Source organism: Eleutherodactylus coqui, chromosome 10, assembly GCF_035609145.1.
Source record: "Eleutherodactylus coqui strain aEleCoq1 chromosome 10, aEleCoq1.hap1, whole genome shotgun sequence".
NCBI lineage: Eukaryota > Metazoa > Chordata > Amphibia > Anura > Eleutherodactylidae > Eleutherodactylus > Eleutherodactylus coqui.
Window position 1 is genome coordinate 15,300,884 of NC_089846.1, and position 20,129 is coordinate 15,321,012.

Sequence of the window (20,129 nt, forward strand, 5' to 3'; positions counted from 1 at the left end):
CTAAATTTAAACTCCTCTGCCTCACTCACAAAGCTCTGCATGGCGCTGCGCCACCATACATCACCTCCCTCCTGTCAGTACACCACCCAGCCCGCTCACTCCGATCGGCTAACACCCTCAGACTAAACACCCCTGTAATACGAACCTCTCATGCTCGCCTACAGGACTTCACCAGAGCAGCACCCATCCTCTGGAACGCTCTACCCCAAGGCATCCGGACAATTCCCGATGCACGAAATTTCAGACGTGCCTTAAAAACGCACCTCTTCAGGGAAGCATACCAAATCTCCTGACCTAGTCCCCCACCCCTCCCTATGGTGCTCCACCCTGTTTGCCTTCTGATAAATGATCTGTACATAAATTTTCCTATTGCCTGTGTTCCCCAAACCCTGCACCTCCGGTACCACCCTCAACCCATTTGTGTCTAACCCAATGTACCTTATATTGTAATTGTTGTATTGTTTTGCATTTATCCATGCCTGAAAGCGCTGCGGAATAAGTTGGCGCTATACAAATAAAGATTATTATTATTATTATATTTTCTGTTTTCCTTGCAGCACTTTCCCAGTGAAGAAATTGATCTTTAACGATGACCCTTCAATGAAGCCGCCACCGAAACCCCCCCGAATGTTCCTTCCACTGGAAACTGAAAAAGAAGCGACTCCCGATGACTCTTATAAGGTGCCTGTAAAGGTGTGTGCGTGACGGTCCATATAGTTAAAGCTTAAGTCGTGGTAAAAACATTATCGTTCTCTCTAGGCCTTGGTGGTCCCAACAGTCCGACCCCACTGATCAGAGACTGAACCCATTTCTAATCCCACATCGATGTTTGTTGGGTTTCAGAATCTTCTGATATGTCAGTAGAAGCTATATCTATGTGTTCCCCTCCCAATACCGAAAACATCATGGGGCCATAGTGGTCTGTAGGGCATTAAAACCCCTTCAAGATTTTATTTCATTGGTCGTCTTTAATATGGCCATGGGGAGAAAAGTGTTGGAAATTTCAAATGGAGGATGTAAGGATGCGTGGTCTGTCAGTCTTCTAAATGCAAGGGCCCTTTATTTTGGGTGTCGATGGTAGTCCAGGTTCCAGATTTGTGCCCCTCACCCCCCAATGATGTTACCTCATCATGTGTGAAACCTATTTTAAATGGACGTCTTCCTTTATGTGATCACTGAATTTCTGACCTTTTTAACTTCTGCTTTCTTGCTGTTTTAGTCCATGAAGCGCATCCATTCAGATGATGGTGGGACGCAGAGCGCTGCCGAGCCCCATAAGCTTCTCAGGTTAATATAGTGTGTCTTTTTAACTGTGGATCAAACATTCTAGGTCCACCAAAAAAAGAAGTAGAAGCTTTTCGAAATATTTCTGCACAATTACTATGATTACAGCGTGTACGGGTGCGTTCACACGTCGCTCTGATGGTACAGATCTGCAGCAGATTTCACCCATTCAATTTGAATTTAGTAGAAAGGGTGAAATCTGCTGCGGATCTGCATCAAAATCCGCACAAACACAGATGCATGTGAACACATCCTGTAGTGGTGATATGCAAAGAGGCAGGTACCGAAATGTTACCCTCTGGGTCCATTATGGGTGCTATCAATCAAGCGGTTTCAGCCTCCTGCACCTTAGGCCTGTAGCACACTAGTGTAATTGTGGGTCCGTGTTCTGTCCAATTCCATAGACAGATGCGGCCCATTATAGTTGGAGGACGTTTTTTCACTCAGACAATCGTCCATGTAAAAAAACTTGTGGCACGTCCTATTCTTGTCAGTCCCACCAACGAATAATAGGATGTACTAATCCATGTGAACGTGCCGTGTCCATGTAGATCAGATGCTGTCCGGTGTACGGCTGGTGTGCCCGTAGCCCAACAGTGTGAACCCCATAGACAACTGACCTTAGCTGCAGGCTAACGTACTCAAGGGATAAGCAGGTGGATAGAGGAAGACTTGGGCCTCCGTATGTCCAGCGGGGACACTTTAATCTGGTTGTGCAGTTTGTCGCAGGGCAGAATTCTGTGCGTCAAGCCTTTAACCATGAAATCCTGGAAGTTGTTGCTGATGACTGTATCTACATATGCTTGTCTTTCAGAAAGAGGACACTTCAGCTGGATGACTTCTCCTGTGTGTCTGTACTGGGGAGGGGGCATTTTGGGAAGGTAAGTGTCAGCGGACATACACAGAATATAGTGTTGGCTTCATATGTTGCACTCTGACAAATGGCAAAATGTTGGTTACACAGGAACAGTGCCACACCTGTCCATGGATTGTAGGCCCTCTGTCCACGGCCGTGATTTCGCCGGTGGTAAATCGCCGGCGAATCACGCCGTCTGAAGCTTTCCATAGCGTTGCTATGGAAAGCGCCGATCCCGTGTCCACGAGCAGGGAATCATTGGAATTCTCCGCTCGCGGCCGGCAATTCACAGCATGCTGCGAATTGCCGTGATTCTCCGCTGTCAGCCTATCTGTCAGGTTAGGCTGACAGCGGAGATCCGTCTGCGGTTCCTGCTCCCGGGATACCGCAACGCCCGTGGACAGGGGGCCGTATAGTATTGCATCCTTGCTCCATTGAAATCAATGGGACTGAGCAGCAATACCACACACAATCTGTGAACAGGTGTGGTGCTATTCGTGGAAGAAAGCAGCCATGCTTTAACACTTGTGGCTGCCCTCGTCATTCGGTTCTGTAACGTGTCGGTCATATGCTCAAGGGATGAAGGCATGCAGACACACTGTAGCAATGGGGCCAGCAGTTTCCAAAGCTTTATGTTATATGGATGCAGTGTGCTAACTGGCTTACCTTATTAAAGGTATTGCGCCAAGATCACAACCCCTGTTCATAAGTCCTGTTAAGGGACCCCCTGCCTATATGTCTCATAATGAAGAGCCACCCTGAGAGAGGCTCCCTTTCTGTCCTTTTAGCATAGAACGGCCATTAATCTGAATGACTGTCATGTAATACTACGTTACCGCTGCCTATTCGTCTGGTCACGGCTTCCCCTGGATACATCTGATTTTTAATTGTTTTTATAAATTTTTAATTTAATTTAAAAAAGGGGTAACGGCACAAAGGCCTGAGCACGAGTCCGCACCAAATCCCAAACGCAAAGCTGTACAATATAGGCAGAAAGAAATGAGAAACACCGATTTACTAAACCGTTCGAAGAATCAAAAGCTTCCTGAAAAGCCTGGGTTGAACCTGGGCTCCGTGCCAAGGTATATAGTGCCACAACGAAAACAAGTAGGGCAAGAAAGCGATTAAGAGGGAGGAGGACAGAAAAGATATCAAAAAGAAGGTGCGAAGAGAAGGAAGGAAAAAAAGGGGGAGGGGGGGGACATCTCAGCGAAAAGAATCATGTTGAATCTCCCAAGAGGCCGCGATGTTCCTTGAAATTCCATCTAATAAAACAGTGTTGCAGAACTTCTTGTTGGCATTATACAAAGGAGACATAGGATCCTCCATGCACATAAGCTGGTTTACCCTGGAGACCCACAGCGAAATAGGGGGAGATTGAGATTTTCTTCTATTGCACAGGAATATAGGCAGCAGGTGTCAAAGACGGGAACGTGTGTACCGAGGAGTGGGATCTCACAATGATGGAGAAGAAAGAGCTCTGGACCCAAATGCACAAAAAGACCAGAAACATGCCTAGTCACCTTAACAATCTTATCCAAAGAGGGCTTAAGGAGCCTGCAAGACCAGAAAAGATGATGCAAGGTTCCTTCCTACTCGCCACAATGCCAACAGGCAAGACCCACATTTGGCAAGAGAGCATGAAGATGAGAAGGGACCCTATACCACCGGGATGGTAATATGTAACCCTCTTCTAGAGGGCGGGAGCTGTCGAAGGTTTATGTGTAAGGGCGAAAATCTTAGTTCTCTGATTTGGGGTAAATGTAAGATCTAGGTAAGCCTCCCTCTTCGGGATATAGTTGGTCAGAGAGGGGCTGAACCCTGGGGTAAAACACGGATATCATATGACACATCGGGCCATCACTGGAGCAGATCCAATCAAAGGGAGAAAAGGCACGAAAAATCGAGGACCTCGGTGGAGGAGAGTTCATGAAATGATGAATCTGAAAGGTCCTTCAATTTCACATAAATGACATGTTTGCTGGGTGTGTTAAAGCAGCTCTTGGGGCGTTCTGAATGATGTCCTTACACTGCCGATCTAGGTAGATCAGCGGCCAGTATTCTGTTACTAATGGGTGGAATTTCCTGTTTGAGGATTGATAGGGCCTTGTGTGGCGCAGAGGCAGCAGAGATGCCCCCCCCGCTCACGACCTGATGGTTGTGAGTTCAATCCCCGCATGATTCAGGTAGCCGGCTCAATATTGACTCTGCCTTCCTGACATCGGCAAGATGAGTACCCAGATTGCTGGGGGGGTGATGAATAAAATACCTGAAAGCGCTGCGGAATAAGTTGGCGCTATACAAACAACAAGATTTATTACTTTATTATCTTTTGATGACCTGTGTCGGTGCGTTGTCATCTCACACCATGCAGCGGTCAGGAGCCTGGAGCAGACAGCAGCTCATTGTACAGTCTGATATCTTTACATGGAGACCGTAAATAAGTGGCTTTACACCAGACATCTGTCGTCCAAATAGTCACTCGATTATAGCAAATATAAGCGACAGCTTTTCCGTGTAAACATGGCCACCAACCGGGTGACGAGCGAGAATTTGTTCACCAATCACTTTGTTTCAGCTCACCAAAAAATAGTCGCTCGTTGATTATCGTCTGTTGATAGTCGCAGGTAATCGCTATCTTCCAACCACTTTGAATGGAGTTGTGCATTCGTTCGGTGTGCGCCTCCTTACAAGCGCTGATTGGCTCCCACCCTTTTTTTGCCCTCCCACTTAATGCTCATTGGTTCCTGAAAACACAAATCTAGTTGAGTGATCCTCGACTGAACCGTCCCCGCTGGTCTTTACAAGAACATCCGTTGCGACGGTCTCGGGTGGTTTTGGTGGATTTGTGTGTTCATTGGATTCGGCAACTAATGAGTGTTTTTGGAAGGGGCTGAAATTTTAAATCTACGCCCACTGAAGAACCTCCCGCCGTCCAACCAGTTGGCGAACGATATTCCGCCCTGTGTAAATGCTTCCAACAATTCGTTCAGCAATCGCAAAATTGAACAGGTGAACGATCCTCGCTCGGTGTAAAGCAGACCGTCGTTCGTACGCTTTAGCAACTATTTCGTGTGACTATTCAGATGGTAGTTGTCACGGGTAACGCCACCCAATCGCGGCAGGCTTCTGCAGGTAAAATAAGGACTGATATTTGCGTATTGTATCACATCGTTGCAACACAATCTGTCTTATCCGTAATTAGTCTGCTGGCTTTCACATGGAGATCGATGTCTTCTACTCTGAGCAATAGTTAAAGGGGGACTCCACCTTTAAATTCTACGTGTTATTTACTGTTTCCTGACGTCAGCGATGGGAACAGCGCGCCGTGACAACTTGCACTTCTCTTATGAGTACAAGTAACTATAAGATTAATGTGGGAACATGGTAGATTTCCCAATACCGGGGCCAAATGGAAAACTGTGAGCTCAGGGAATAAAAGAATTGGCTGTTCTATACGGTGGCGATGTCACAGTTCATTTCGGCTGCTTAACCCAATCACACCTCAGGACATATATTTACATCACAGGTACGCAGGGTTAATTTGGTGCAGGCTCAGAAGCTTTCTACACAGTCGCATCAGCTGTCTTTGACAGCCGACATCCAGCCGCAATAGCTGGGATTGGAGTTTTCTCCTATTGCAGCTGTCAGTTCTCATGGCAACATTTAAATGCCCCGATCGGCATTCTGGGGTCCTGAAGAGTTATGATTTTTTTTGAAAATGGGGAGGCAAAAATGAAAAAACAAAAAAATGGCCACGTCCCCAAGGGGTTAAAGGGCATTTCCATGTATAGTTGGTCTATATTCAATCAAAGGAAAAAAAAGATCCCTGCGCTCCGGAGTCCCGAGAAAGCAGCCATATACCGGTATCACATAGGGTAAAAGTTTTTAATGTAACACGTCTTGGCAATCTTCCTTTGCCTTCCTCAAGCATGCTCAAACCTTTACCCTATGTGATACGGGTATACGGCTGCTTTCTCGGGACTCCGGAGCGCGGGGATCTTTCTTCCCTTTGATTGAATTCACTTCAGCCCTCAGCGGGTGTATTCCCCGGGACGACTCCAGGGAGCTGGATTGGGAGTCCGAGATATATGCTTAAGGAGATCGCGGATACGGGTGCCGGTGGTTTCTCTAACCAGAGAAGTCCGCCGAGCCCCAGGTGAGTGCACACCGTTCATTTGCTATTTATTTTTGGCTGCTGTTTGGTATTTTTTTTCCACGAGGGGCTTATCTAATTTTGTTAGTTGGTCTATATATGAATGCGTTGCTTTGGGCAACTTGTTTGCGGATTCTGGGAGTAGTGGGTGCAATAAGCTTGTGCTGGACTAATATCTTTATGATGCTTTTTAGGTGGTTCTGGCCGAATATAAGACAACGGGAAAGCTGTACGCCATCAAAGCGCTAAAGAAGCGAGAGATTGTGAACAGAGACGAGTTTGAAAGGTGATCACGGCCCCTCTTGTCTGAGAGCTTCACCTTCACTATAGAAACTGCTGTGAAATCTCTTCCGCTAATGAAGGTTTGAAGGGGCTTTTTGACACTAAGGCTTGGAGCGCACTACTGTATTTGGGGCTGTCTGCTGCCCGTGTTGATCCATGTACGCCCCATTACAGCCTATGAGGCTATGCACATTGACATTGTTTCACACAAACCAATGGACTACATGCAGAATCGTGGCATTTCTTGTCCCACTCAAGGCTGGAGTACTAAAACGGTTCTCCTGTTGTAAACTATTGCTGGCCTATCTACAAGGTAGGGTGATGGGAGAGTGGTGGAGCTACTCCGTGGAGGGATATACAACGTTCGTTAGTGAATAGTGGTACTAGTGTACGTGGGAGGTGCTGCAGCCAGACGTATACCTGTACAAGACAGGACAAGGAGTACACGGTGGAAGTAAAGAAAAATGTCTCAAGGCGCAACGATTCCAAAAAATGGTGGTGATGGTACAATAGGAAGATTTTATTAAATGAGTATTATATACTCCTCCTACTAGCTATACACCCCTGCAGGCACCAAGCTACTCAGTTTTTAGCTTAGTTGTCTGGAGGAGGCAAACCTCTTTAATCATCGGTCTTCGGGACCACATGGATGTGGGCACACAGGGCAGGAAGGACTGCAAGTTGTCTTTCCTCCTCCAAGAAGAAAAGGAGGCACATCAACTTTGTTTGATAGTGACCCGCCAGCCAGAGGGTTGCCCATCCCAGAGCACTTCCCCTTTCCGTAGGTTGGCGGGTAGATGGGGTTCCTTGCTGGGTATGAGGGAGCATCTCCCAGCATCATCACACCCGGGAGAGTAGGTAAGTAAATAGGTGAGTATCCCTTCCCTTGCTGCCCTACCCCTGTGTCACTGTGCCCGCGTTTTGTTTTTTGGATTGGGTTTTGCCACTATACGGCTTGTGTGTTTTGCCGTCATGCGTATTATATTTTTTTGCCGGCCTGCAGCTTGGATATTCGCGGGCCCATGGTGCTTAGGCATCATGGGCCCACCTCCGCCCTGCGCAATCAACCTCAGCATAAAACTGGGCTTGCTGAGACCTGTGGTACCTTCCATACTGGAAACAGTACTAGGCATAGGGATTCTCTTCACACAGCTCTCCTCTTATCCGCTCTAAACCGGGCGAGCCTTGCCTAACGGCTAGATCCTCTGTTGTCACCCCTCCTGCAGTTCCCTGCAGGCAGCCTTAGCGCAGTGTCCGAGCCCTGGATGAGACACGGAGAGAGGTGGCCAGAACTACATACTTTGTGCGCTCTCGCTACAATACCAGATTTACATCCAGCAGAGACTCTGTCGTCTTACGGACAACAGTGTGCGAACTGTTTGTCAGTATTACCCCAGGCTTGCTGAGACCTGTGGTACCTTCCTTATGGAAAGAGTACTAGGCATGGGATTTCTGCGAACACATCGCTGATCTCCGCTCCGGAACAGGTGAGCCTTACCTAACGGCTAGCTCCCCTATGGTGGCCCGCCAGCAGATTCCTTGCAGGCAGCTTAGTGTACAAGTACAAAACTGACGTCCAGTCAGAGAATATCTCGTCTTCCGAACACTAAACCACTATGGATCCGATCCATCTCGAAGCGGACTCGGAACCAGCTTGGTGCTTGCAGGAGGGGTATAACTAGTGGGAGGAGTTACATTTTTATGTTTAGTGTCGCCACCTAGTGGCTGAAGCTATACCCACGATCCAATGAACAGGACGAGAAAGAGATTTTACGGTAAGTGCAAAAATCTCGTTATTATACTAACCATCACCTTTTCTTTGGAGTCGTTGCGCCTTGAGTCACTTTTCTTTTTCTTCCACCGTATCCACAGGATAGGCCACCCATGGTAGATAAGCAGTGATCGGCCGTTCTGGACTTTCGCCGATCTGCTCTTCACTGGGCTGGTGTGATCATGCCCCGAGCTGATTTGTTGATTCAACATCATTCCTTTACTGTAGTCTACTGGGACTGCTCGTTACATTCTGCTGTTAACGATGGCATCTGTCCCATGTGACTGTGGCAGCCAATGAATGAACACCATAGAACACATGACACTTCTATAGCTATTGCAGTCATGTGGGGCCCAGAGATAGGTGGTATGGAAATGGTGTGGGATTTTAGTCCATTAGAATCAATTAGTAGTCCATCGGTCTATCGTGCTATCTGGACGCCCCCTTCCGCTTCTGGAGCGCAGTGCTGGGAAATGCCTGCAATCGGCTATTATCACAGGAGGGCTGCATGGCAATGGACCGGCCAACACTTTCCTCTGAACCTAAACTTACTCTTTGTATCTCCATCCAGTCTGCAGTGTGAGAAGCGGATCTTTGAGGTGGTGAATTCCTCCGGACACCCGTTCTTGGTGAACCTGTTTGGATGCTTCCAGACCTCCGAACACGCATGTTTTGTCATGGAGTACATGCCTGGTGGAGACCTAATGATGCACATACATGCAAATGTCTTCTCACAGCCTGCAACAAGGTAAGACGCCGATGAGCCTATAGGATGTTCTCCGTCTGCCATGTCCTAGTCTATCACTGCACTCTCTTCTGGCAGGTTCTACTCTGCCTGCGTGGTCCTTGGGCTTCAGTTCCTGCACCAGAAAAGGATCATTTACAGGTATGGCTGTCTAACGCTTCATGTGTGCAAACGTCCCACTCCTCTTATACACATTCATATGTAGAGCAGTATCCAGGAACGCCCAATATTGGCCCGTATGACCCGGCACACTCAGCTGGCTTAGCTTGTATCTAGAGCGTGCTCCGCTGTCGTCTATGTAGTGTTTACACTAAGGATTTGTGCAATTTTTTTTTGTCTGGCTGTATGTGATATCTAATGTATGGAGGGAGACAAGTGACATTCTGCTTACTTGCAGAGACCTGAAGTTGGACAACTTGCTGATGGATGCCAGCGGGTTTGTGAAGATTGCAGATTTTGGCCTCTGCAAAGAAGGTGAGGATCTGGATGCCCTCAGTCATCTGAAGCTGCGATTAAATAGTAACTGCACTTTTCACAAACTTTTGACATATCACAAGCTTTGATCAGTGGGGATTCGGGTGCTGAGACCCCCAACCCTCGATCACTAGAAGGGGTTCTGCGGTGCGCTCAGCTGTCTTTGCTAATTTTTCGCCTCCTCCCGGCAGCTGAAGATGGTCTCATAAAAATCTGTAGAAGCTTTTCTATAGACTTGTGCGGCCATCTTCAGCTGCCGGAAGCAGCCAAAAAGCAGCAAAGACAGCCGAGGGTGGGTAGTGCTCGGGTGCTGCAGCCCCCTCGTTCTAGCAATCAGCGGCAGTCTCAATAGCAGGATACCCGTTAATGAAAGCTTTTGACGTGTCTCTCTAACATGTCAACAATTCGTGAAAAGTGCAGTTGATTTTTAAGGGTAGAGGGTGATAATCCATCTTTATCTCCCAGGTATGGGATACGGTGAAAGGACAAGCACCTTTTGTGGTACACCAGAGTTCCTCGCACCCGAGGTCCTCACGGACACGTCGTATACATATGCAGTGGACTGGTGGGGGCTGGGCGTGCTAATCTACGAGATGCTGGTAGGAGAGGTGAGACATGGTCAATCGGATCTGCAGCCAGTGGTTGGGCAGCATTGCCTAACCAATTATTAAAGAGCACCAACTAATTCTCCTTGCATTGATGTCCACTACTAGGCCTTGTCCACGCCTGTGATACGGTATCGCCGCAAGAAAATCGCAACAATATCACATCGCTGGTCCGTGTGATATCGTTACGGTTTCTCGCGGTGATACTGCGATTTTGTAGCGCTACAAAGTTGCATGTGGTGTTACAAAGTCGTGCGACTTTGTAGCACCACATGCGAGGATTTCGATGGGGAGGGCACTTGAAATATAAGCTCTCCCCCGAAAATAAGCCCTGACTGCAGAAAATATATATAATATCACATCCACGCATCACCTTAGAAGCGCTGTCCGTGGCTTCTTCCTGGTCCTCTTCATCTTTTCTGGCCAGAAATTGAAAAATCCCAGCCTCCTGGAAGCGCTGGCTATGATTGGCCGACGCTTAACCAATCGGAGCCAGTGCTCGATGAATGCTGTGATTGGTTCATCGAGCGCTGGCTGCAATTGGCTAAGCGAGCGGGCAATCAGAGGCAGCACTTCCAGGAGGCGGGGATTTTTTATTTGCTGGCCAGAAGGGATGAAAAAGAATATTGCCGGGGATCGGGAGGAAGATGCAGTGGAGCGAACAGCGCTTCTAAGGTGATGTATACTTTGATAGTAGGATTTCCTACTGTCAAAGTTGCATTGCACCGCAGGAAAATCGTGTTTTCGTGCGGTGCGATGCAACAGAGAGGAAGGCTTCATAGGGAAACATGGGCTACAAAACCTCATGAGTCGCAGGCATATCGCCAGACTCGTAAGGTTTTTATGTCGGGATGTCACACACTCCGAAACATCGCATGTGTGAATTAGCCCATAGGAAAGCATGGGCTTCACATACATGCGATTTGTAGCATTGTAACAGCGTGACTTTGTCGCCCGTGTGAACGAGGCCTTAATAACACGCACGATAATAGCCGTGCTGCACAGGTACAACGTGTCCTCCTGCCCTTTAAATGATTGCAGCATTCTTATTGCTTGCCCTGCACCTATAGCATACCTTCACACAGCGTAATCACTGCAAGTATTCCGCAACGGAAAACCCGCAGCAAGTTATGCTATAAATTCACAATGGCCAAATCTGCACCTAATTGGCGGGTTTGGCCACGTTTCTAATTGCAGATCTGCTGTGGGATTTAACCCTTGTAATTCAAGGGTTGAAATCTGCAGCATACATCCGCCGCATAAATGGACATGTTGTGGACTCATTGCGGAAATTTTCAGCAGGGCGTGAAGGAGCGTTATATTGCCGTATATGTTCACCTTCCGGCCATATTGCCGTATGTGTTCACCCTCCGCCCATATAGCCGTATGTGTTCACCCTCCGGCCACATAGCCGTATGTGTTCACCCTCCGGCCACATAGCCGTATGTGTTCACCCTCCGGCCACATAGCCGTATGTGTTCACCCTCCGGCCACATAGCCGTATGTGTTCACCCTCCGGCCACATAGCCGTATGTGTTCACCCTCCGGCCACATAGCCGTATGTGTTCACCCTCCGGCCACATAGCCGTATGTGTTCACCCTCCGCCCACATAGCCGTATGTGTTCACCCTCCGGCATGTTCGTTCCTTCCTTCACAAATCTTGGGTTGCTCACATCTTTAATGCTGCTGTGCTTTCTGGTTGTCAAGTGTCCGTTCCCCGGTGATGACGAAGAGGAGGTGTTTGACAGCATCGTGAATGAAGAAGTTCATTACCCGCGCTTCCTGTCCCTTGAGGCGATCAACATTATACGGAAGGTATAAGTAGGGTGGCACTTGGTGTCGGTGTCTGGTCTCTGCATCTTATTCCCTAGCCACATAGGATTATGGGATGAATGTCTGATCACTGGAGCGCAGGTACCCCACCCCGCATCTCAAGACCAGTTCACCTGATTGCCCCATGTGAATGGAGTGCTGACTGCTACTCCATTCACTTCTGTAGGACAGCCAGAGATCGATGCGCTCAGCAATCTCCCTCCATCTCCTAGAAGTGAATGGAGCAGTTGATCACACATGTGCAGCGCCACTCCATTCAGATCGGGCAGTCGGGTGCAACGATTTCAGAGTTGTAGAGGGTCTCAGCAGTTGAACTCCAGCGATCAAACCTTTATCCCTTGTATTGTGATATATATCTATTACATATCTAGTTTCAGGACAAAATTCTGTCCTGGGAGAGGAAGGGGGGCATATTACTTGTTCCTTTCTGCCGCCCCTGTAATCTGCATTTTTCAGGACCCATTTTCAGCCGTCTGCTTTGATTGGCTGGTACTGATCACTTGACCAGCTCTGGCCAATCACAGAGGAGTTATAGTGCATTGGTAGTCTAGCACTAGCATTATGTTAGGATTAGGTACATACCTGTCCTGGGGTTCATGCTGCCTGCGGTTCGGGTAGCATGAACTTGGTGACCGCTTCCCTTTAAATGTATTGAACAGAGGAGTAGAATCGGTGAGACAACTGACCAATCAAAGCAGCAGAAGAAGATGGAGCTGCCTATACTGGAGACAATGACCAGTCGGCTTATATGATTGTGGCGATGAGGACGGGGCTTCAGGGGATGCAAAGGGATTGGGCAGATGGGAACAATAGATGGGCAGTGGAGTCAGCGGAGTCCCAAGCCGCACAAAGTGTTGTAGGATAGGCCTGCAGATCTCATGAGATTAGTGCTTTATGTAACTCCTAAAGTAAGCCCTAGTCACGCCTTGTGGGGGAGTTTATTGCTGCAATATACTTTCACCGCGGCATGTGAAGAGACCCTTATATATCGGGGGCATAGAGTGACCTAACCGCTCAGCCAAAGAATGAGAAGGGATTTCTGTTCACGATTACCTCCCATTTATTGTGGAATGGCGACAATAACAAGTTGTGTGTGTGTGTATATATATATATATATATATATATATATATATATATATATATATATATATATATTTTTATTTTTTTTCTATTAGTTACTTCGTAAAACACCAGAGCGCCGCCTAGGGGCCGGAGTTGGAGATGGAGAAGAGATAAAAACACAACCTTTCTACCAGGTAGTGAGCTTTCTAACAATTCACATTGTCTTTTTTTCCTACACTTTTCCACTGTAGCTTGGCCATCCATTGGAGCCACAAGCATGTAAGCCCCAGATACAGGTAAAACAATCCCCTATAGTGACAATAGTCGGCGGCAGAGTTGATCTGGGTCCACTAGAACCCTTCGGCTCTGCTGTGCCAGGGGGCACCCGGCGGTCACCTGATAGCCGGATTGAGGAGCGGAAATAACGCTTCTGCTTTCTCTTTTGAGTACATAGCGCTCATTGAGGGTTTATGTAGCCTGCAAGAGAGAAGGCAGAAGCAGTTAAACAACGCTTCTACCTTTTTCTCAGGGTCTTCGGCTGTCTCTAACAGCCGAGGACCCGACTTGCTCCCGTTTACTTGCACGAGCTTCAATCCTGCGCCATACTTCTACTATCGTCTGGGATCAAAGCCCAGGACCAAGCAATGCATATTTACTGTGCATGGTCCTTTAAAGGGTTGAAGAGGTATTCCAAGCATTTACTATTGACGACCCATCCTCGGATAGGTTATCAATAGTTGATCAGTGGAGTTCCACCATATGGAGTTTCCCAATGACTGGCTGATCCTCCAGCCTGCTTCTAGTGTAGCAGAGCCGAACGTCCAAATCGAGGGCGAAGCCTAAAGTGTAATAGATGGCTGCGCTGCCTTCTGGCTCCTCATTGCTGTCAGAGCTGGAGGTGTAAGAGAAGGCAGCGCTCCCACTGATTTAAATGGGATTGAAGCCGTCTATTACACTTAAGGCTCTGACCACCGATATTGATGTTTGGATCCGTTACACTGACAGCGGGCCGAAGGAGCAGCTGATCAGCACAGACCCAAGCAGCGGACCTCTGCAAAAAAGCTATTTATGGTCTATTCCTGAGAATAGGTAATCGATAGTAGATGCATGGAATACCCCTTTTAAAGGAGTTTTGCGCACAATATTCTATTGATGACCTATCTTCAGGATCAGAGGTCAATAGTGGGTCAGTTGGGGTCCACTATCAGCGCCGGGATACACAGGGGTCTGAGCGGAAGCCAGTGCTCCGACCCCTGTGTATTGGTCAGCGCTTGTAACTGCAGGTGTAGTTTCCATTGATTTTAATAAGACCCAGCTTCCGCTCTGACCCCGGTGTATCCCAGAGCTGACAGCTGGCGCCTATCACCTGGGGTCCCAATCGACTATTGCTGACCTTTCCTGAGGATACATCATCAATAGTATTTTGCGTGGAAAACCCCTTTAATGTCTCTGGAGATGTGACATAAATTAGTAATGGAGTTTTGTTGATTTCTTATCACATTAGTCTCTCTCTAGAAATGGTTGACAACAGAGAATAAAATGCCCTCCATATGTTTTAGTGCCCCCCTAACAACTCCTTGTATGCTGAGTAACATTCAGTATTGATAGTTAGGTCCTTGCACCGCTAACCTGCGTTCTGTTTGACCCAATAAAGGAGCTGAACTGGGAGTCCCTTTACGCACGCAAGCTGCAGCCCCCCTTTGTACCGGCCTTAAACGACCCCTTCGATGTCCGACACTTCGATGAAGAATTCACCGGGCAGAAACCTGTTCTGTCTCCGTCCGATGACCCTCGTTCCTTGACCGCCGCGGATCACATTCTGTTTCAAGACTTTGACTTTGTCTCGGACCTTCTTCTTGGTGAGCAGAAGCAGTGATGGCCAAGATCACGGACACCCCTGGGCTCCTCTCGGCCTTTACTGCATTTGGTATGTGATCTAATGCACTGAATCCAGTGACTAGGCTGCCATCGCCTCCAATGGAAGGAGCGGCTGCGACGTTCTCTTGTCTCTACCTCGGCTCCAGGTAAAGTTCACACAACATTCAGCTGCTGATCGTGAGTCGGTCAGTGCTGACGTGGCGGTAATGTAACCAACCAGCAGCCGGGATGTCTTACAGCATTGCTGACCGCCCGTATGGAAACCTACAGACTACAGAAGTCTGATGGCAGATTTTATCTAGTTCTCCCCTATAGCTGCAGCCATTAGAGCTCAAGACGTCTCCAGCTATCTCTCCCAGGACACTGACAAGCAGGTATTGCTATTCTGGGGTCGGGGAAAGCCGTCTGACAACCCTTGTAGTAGCCGCCATCGAGTATTGTTTGAGGGAGAAATGGCTGATAGATGAGAACGACTCAAGACTTCGGTTTCGGAGCGCTCCTTAAAGCTCTGGCCGCCGCCGCATCTTATACAAGGATTGAAGGAACTCTGCAGAAAGCCTTCATTGGAAAGAACCTGCTCTGTGTATTCAGCTTGTAAGCAGAGCTGGGTGTCTCCAGGGTCCTAAAACCCGTGTACTCCTACTGTCTCCTGCTTCATGCTTGCATAGGTTTGGGGACAGGTAGAAGCATAACTTCAGAATGAGTAGCCATGGAGGCACATAGCTCTGCAGAGGAGCTGTATACACGATGACAAGTTATTTCTAATTACAAGTATTTGCAAAGTTACTTTTTTATTTTAGATGGATTGGAGTAATAAAAAAACAAAAAACGCTGTATAGACGGACATATTTGGGCACTAGCTCAGGGTCTGCACAATTGTTCTCCCACCCAATAAAGCACTAATATAATGAGCAAACATGTATGTGATGAGATAAATAGACTTAAACTAATTGTCCAGCTGTAAACTACTTATGGCCGATCCTTAGGATGGGCAATCAATAAGAGATGGAGTGGGTCTGCTGTCAGGGACCCCTGCTGAGCAGCTGTACTCTGGAGCCGTGTACTCCTGCACTGAGCTGATTATTGCAGGAAGCAGACAGCTCTGTTCCCGCTGCAGTGGCCAAAGCTGGTATTATGGGTGGAGTTCCTATTCACTTCAACGGAAATGTGGTCTACAATACCAGGCCTGGCCACTGCAGTGAGAACAGAGCTGTCTGCTTCCTGTAGAAATCAGCTCAATGCATGAAGACATAGGCACAGCGAACAGCTAATCCTCAGGAGTCCCTTGCGGCAAACCCCCCATATGTATTATTTATCGCCTATCCTGCACATAGGCCATTAGTAGTTTACAACTGGACAATTCCTTTAAAGGGGTATTCTCATAACAGCAAGATACCTGTTCTGCACAGGCTAGGGGATAACTTGCTGGTTGGTGGGGGTCCAACTGTTAGGGGGAACCTGACTGTTCCTGAGATATTACCCCGGGGCATCCTGAAGTTCTGACAGTGATGGAGGCGCGTGCTCGGCTCTGCTCCATTCAGTTCAAGGGGACGGTCGGAGATCGCCGAGTTCAGGTGTTGTATCTCCAGCGGTCCTATTGAAGTGAATGGAGCCGCAGCACGACCAGCACTGCCATAACTTCGGGATGGTGCGGGGATGAGACAACTCAACCTGTGCCTAACACTGTACATATTCCACTTTCAGCTGTCCGCTATCATCCTGCAGAGGGGTTATGAACTTGCGTTTCTTGTCTTCATTGACTGCTATTGAGGCCTTCTTAAAGGGGATGTCTGCTTAATAAACTATAAGGCACAATGTTGTAGTAGTGCTTACACAAGTACCTCACTAATGGCCCTTTACTTTGCCCCCCTTTTTTTTATCCCACGCTCTTGTGATTCAAAGGCTGCGACATTCAATAGTTGCAGCAGCAGCATGTCCATCTGCCTATCATGTGATGATCTCCCTTTCCTGTCCCCCTCTTAGATGTAATGAGACAGTGGGGGACACAAAGTGCCTGCTCCTTACTACAGCGCAGGCGCGGTCCGTGCCTCAGCTGTCACCTTCCATCTACGTTGTGGGACAAGTATTTGAGAAGATCACCTGATCAGACTTCGGGTCACGTGACCATGGGGTACAAGGAGGGTCAAAGGCTGCATTCACAATCAAGGCTCATTGCTAAGTTACTTGTATAATGATTGCCCCATATTCTCTAGTAAATGGACAGCCCCTTTAAAAGTATTTTTGGGATGAGTTGCCTATGTTTGTGATTCAGCGCCACTCTTGTCCATTGACTGTGTCCGGTATTGCAGCTTTACTTAAAAAGCTGTCCTCACCTATAAGCACCATAAATGAAGCTTATGGGCTTTATAGGACCCTGAAAATAAGACCTACCCAGAAAATAGGACCTAGCATGATTTTTGAGGATGTAGATGCTTTCTCAGGATTTTAAGGATGCTTGAAGTATAAGCCCTACTCCAAAATTGAGCCCTAGTTACAGTTAATAAAAAAAGACAATATAAATAGTGTCCAGGCAGCTATACATGTAAAAAAGTAAAATCTATTGGAGCAAAAATTAATGACACTGTCTTATTTTCAGGGAAACAGGGTAGCTATACCTCCCTGCTGGCACCAAGCTAATCAGAGACCTCCCTACCCAACCATTACTCCTCCTTCAGAAGTGGGTAATTAGATGGCGCATAGTTTGTCATTAGACTGGATAGGTGCTAAACCGAGGCATGAGAGATGGAGACGCACATCACTAAAACGCCTTCACCTATGGACGGGAGCTATAGGGGACCTGAGAATCACAGTCCTACTATTAGCTCTCCTATAAGAGAGGTGCCATTATAGAGGATAGTGGTCATGAGTGACCGGCCGTGTGCGATACCCAGTATATGGAGGTTGGAGTCACACAGCTTACTCTGGAAGGGGGGAATGTTGTGAATGATGGGAGCCATCATCTAACAAGTATACAGAATGCTGCGACTCGCAGTCCTACTGTAACAAGATGGCTGTCCTGACTGACTGGTAGTTACTATTTCCCTGCAGTCGTGGAATAAATGACTGATTGCCATAATTGTGTAGTCGTGGGGGATCTGGAGTCTCGCTGTAACCCAATTACTTCTCCTATAGAAGAGAGTAATGAGCCGGCTCCAGGACGTAACAGTGCCTTCCTGTTAGGCGTATACAGGCTGTACAGCTATTACTCCTCCTGGCAGTGAGGGTAAAGGGTACGCATGGAAGCCCAAGCTAAGTACGGTGTATGTAGACACCTGCCCGCCAGGCCCCGGCCTCGTGTGACCGTCCACCTCCGAGCATGTTCCTTAGGCCCGAGGTTAGCTGGTTCAGCCAGCGCGATGATGATGATGATGATGATGGTTGCAGGTGATCAGCGGTGACAAAGGAACGAGAATCCTGGGGGTTTTCTGTGGAACTGCAATCACTCCCCGATGAAGGCTACTGGCCCAATAAAGGCTTCTGGAACTGGTGGGAGCCGTGAAGCACTGGACTGTCATCTTTTTGGTTAGTTCTGCCACAAGTAGTGGGACCACAAGATGGCAAGTGAATTGAAATTGTCACTTAGTGAGTCCCACAGCTTGTCACAGATTTTTCCATGTATCGCACCCCAGCCGGGCTGCATGGGCTAGTCTGACCGCTAAGCCGCTGTAATAGGTGCATGCGGCAGCTCTTCTCCATATGTTCTGGTGCGGCCCCACATTGACAACATATTAGACCGAGGTGTGCGGCCTCATAAATAGAGCATACAGTCACTCTGGGTTGGACCCGTTTGGTGTGTATTCTAGGATATATCAACCATTCGGCTATTGACGAGAGCGAGAGACTGGCTGTAGCCGGGGTCTTGTATCTGGCCAGGAAATGAATAGCACAGCATTGGCTGGATGAGGCACCTCCGGGGTTAAAGGAGTGCAAGTACAAAGTCAAACAAATGTTACTGGAAAAAAGTATATACTGCAGGAGCGAGACGATCCAGAAATATTACAATATATGGCTTAGATGGCTGCGGGCCTACTGGAATAGATCTGTGTAGGTGATGCTGCAGACATATAGGGGTGGTTCTGAGATCTGGGGATGTGCTGAGGGGGCCGTGTACCTGTTGGGGTGAGATACGGGGGGGTCATGGCTACCTGCTGTGTTGCCTCCCATCACCGGGGTCGGTTCTCTCTGGTGGTTGCAGGGAGAGAGACAAAGGACGATGCTGTGGCACTTGTGGATTTCTAGAGTAAGGGCTCGGCCCACGTGCGTTTTTCTTGCGTGTTTTTTTCACGTGATTTTCAATGAGACTTTCTAATGTTAAAAACGCAATACAAGTTGGCGCTTCGCAATTTTTGTGTGATGCGGTTTTAACTTTAGAAAGTCCCATTGACAACCGCGTGAAGAAAACCCCCAGTGTGCCGGAGCCCTGAGGCGGATCACCCTTACAGCCAATATATGCAACTAGTTTCGACAGTTGATTTATTCCGGAAGAAACATTGTTTTTTTTCCCCCTTTTCTACGTTTCTTCCATCCTGTTTGGATCGTGTTCTGTTTTGTAGGGTCATTTTGGCTAACCAGCTTCCAACCAGCAAGGTAGGCGGTGCAGCGCTGAAGTCGGCAGGGGAATAGGTCTACAGAGGGATGGCCTACAGTGGGGGTGAGGTAAAAAGGGACAAGGTGTGAAGGAATGATGCGCTATACTTGCCTATCTTCATCCTCTTTACTTCAGCTTACCCAGGCACCAGCAGGGTCACAGCTCCAGCAACCGTCACTTAGTGGCGAGAGATCGCTGGCATGGGGGAGAGCAGACAGTAATCTCAGGTGACCCCATGGCTGGTGTGAAGTGAAGCGGTAAGTACTGCTCCAGCACTGTTTGCCCTCTTCACTTGGGGACAAAGTTAGATCATCTCGATGCCCAGCTGGAGGCGATAAGAAAAATAATAAACTGAAACAAGAAAAGACAGAAGAGCTGGAGGAGGTCTGCCTCCTATGGACACTAAGCTACCTAGTGCCTGCAGGAGGGGTAGAGCTGGTAGGAAGGACTAACTTTTTATTTGCTTAAGTGGCAGCAGCTATACCCCCACGCCTTCTGTGTCCCCCACTGATAAGAACAAGAAAGCCCGGCTCCTAGTGCATTATATCATTTAGAAACCCGCCTGTCATGAATGTTGGTGGCCATGCACTAAAT

The 20,129-nt window shown here is 47.9% G+C and overlaps 1 protein-coding gene across 3 annotated transcripts in view; it reads left to right on the top strand.

Moving 5' to 3' along the window:
* PKN3 (protein kinase N3) overlaps positions 1-16,006 on the top strand; it is a 39,534-nt gene extending 23,528 nt beyond the window's left edge. For 2 of the 3 annotated variants that reach the window (XM_066580359.1, XM_066580358.1), the window contains 11 exons: positions 558-693; positions 1,220-1,287; positions 2,099-2,165; positions 6,491-6,582; positions 8,921-9,097; positions 9,173-9,235; positions 9,492-9,568; positions 10,034-10,176; positions 11,882-11,989; positions 13,183-13,263; positions 14,724-16,005. In XM_066580359.1, coding sequence (XP_066436456.1) covers positions 558-693; positions 1,220-1,287; positions 2,099-2,165; positions 6,491-6,582; positions 8,921-9,097; positions 9,173-9,235; positions 9,492-9,568; positions 10,034-10,176; positions 11,882-11,989; positions 13,183-13,263; positions 14,724-14,945 — 1,234 coding nt within the window. In that variant the 3' untranslated portion in view covers positions 14,946-16,005. Of the gene's footprint in view, positions 1-557; positions 694-1,219; positions 1,288-2,098; positions 2,166-6,490; positions 6,583-8,920; positions 9,098-9,172; positions 9,236-9,491; positions 9,569-10,033; positions 10,177-11,881; positions 11,990-13,182; positions 13,264-14,723 lie in introns of all 3 variants that reach the window. The other variant, XM_066580360.1, reaches the window with a different exon arrangement.
* The last annotated feature ends 4,123 nt before the right edge of the window (positions 16,007-20,129 follow it).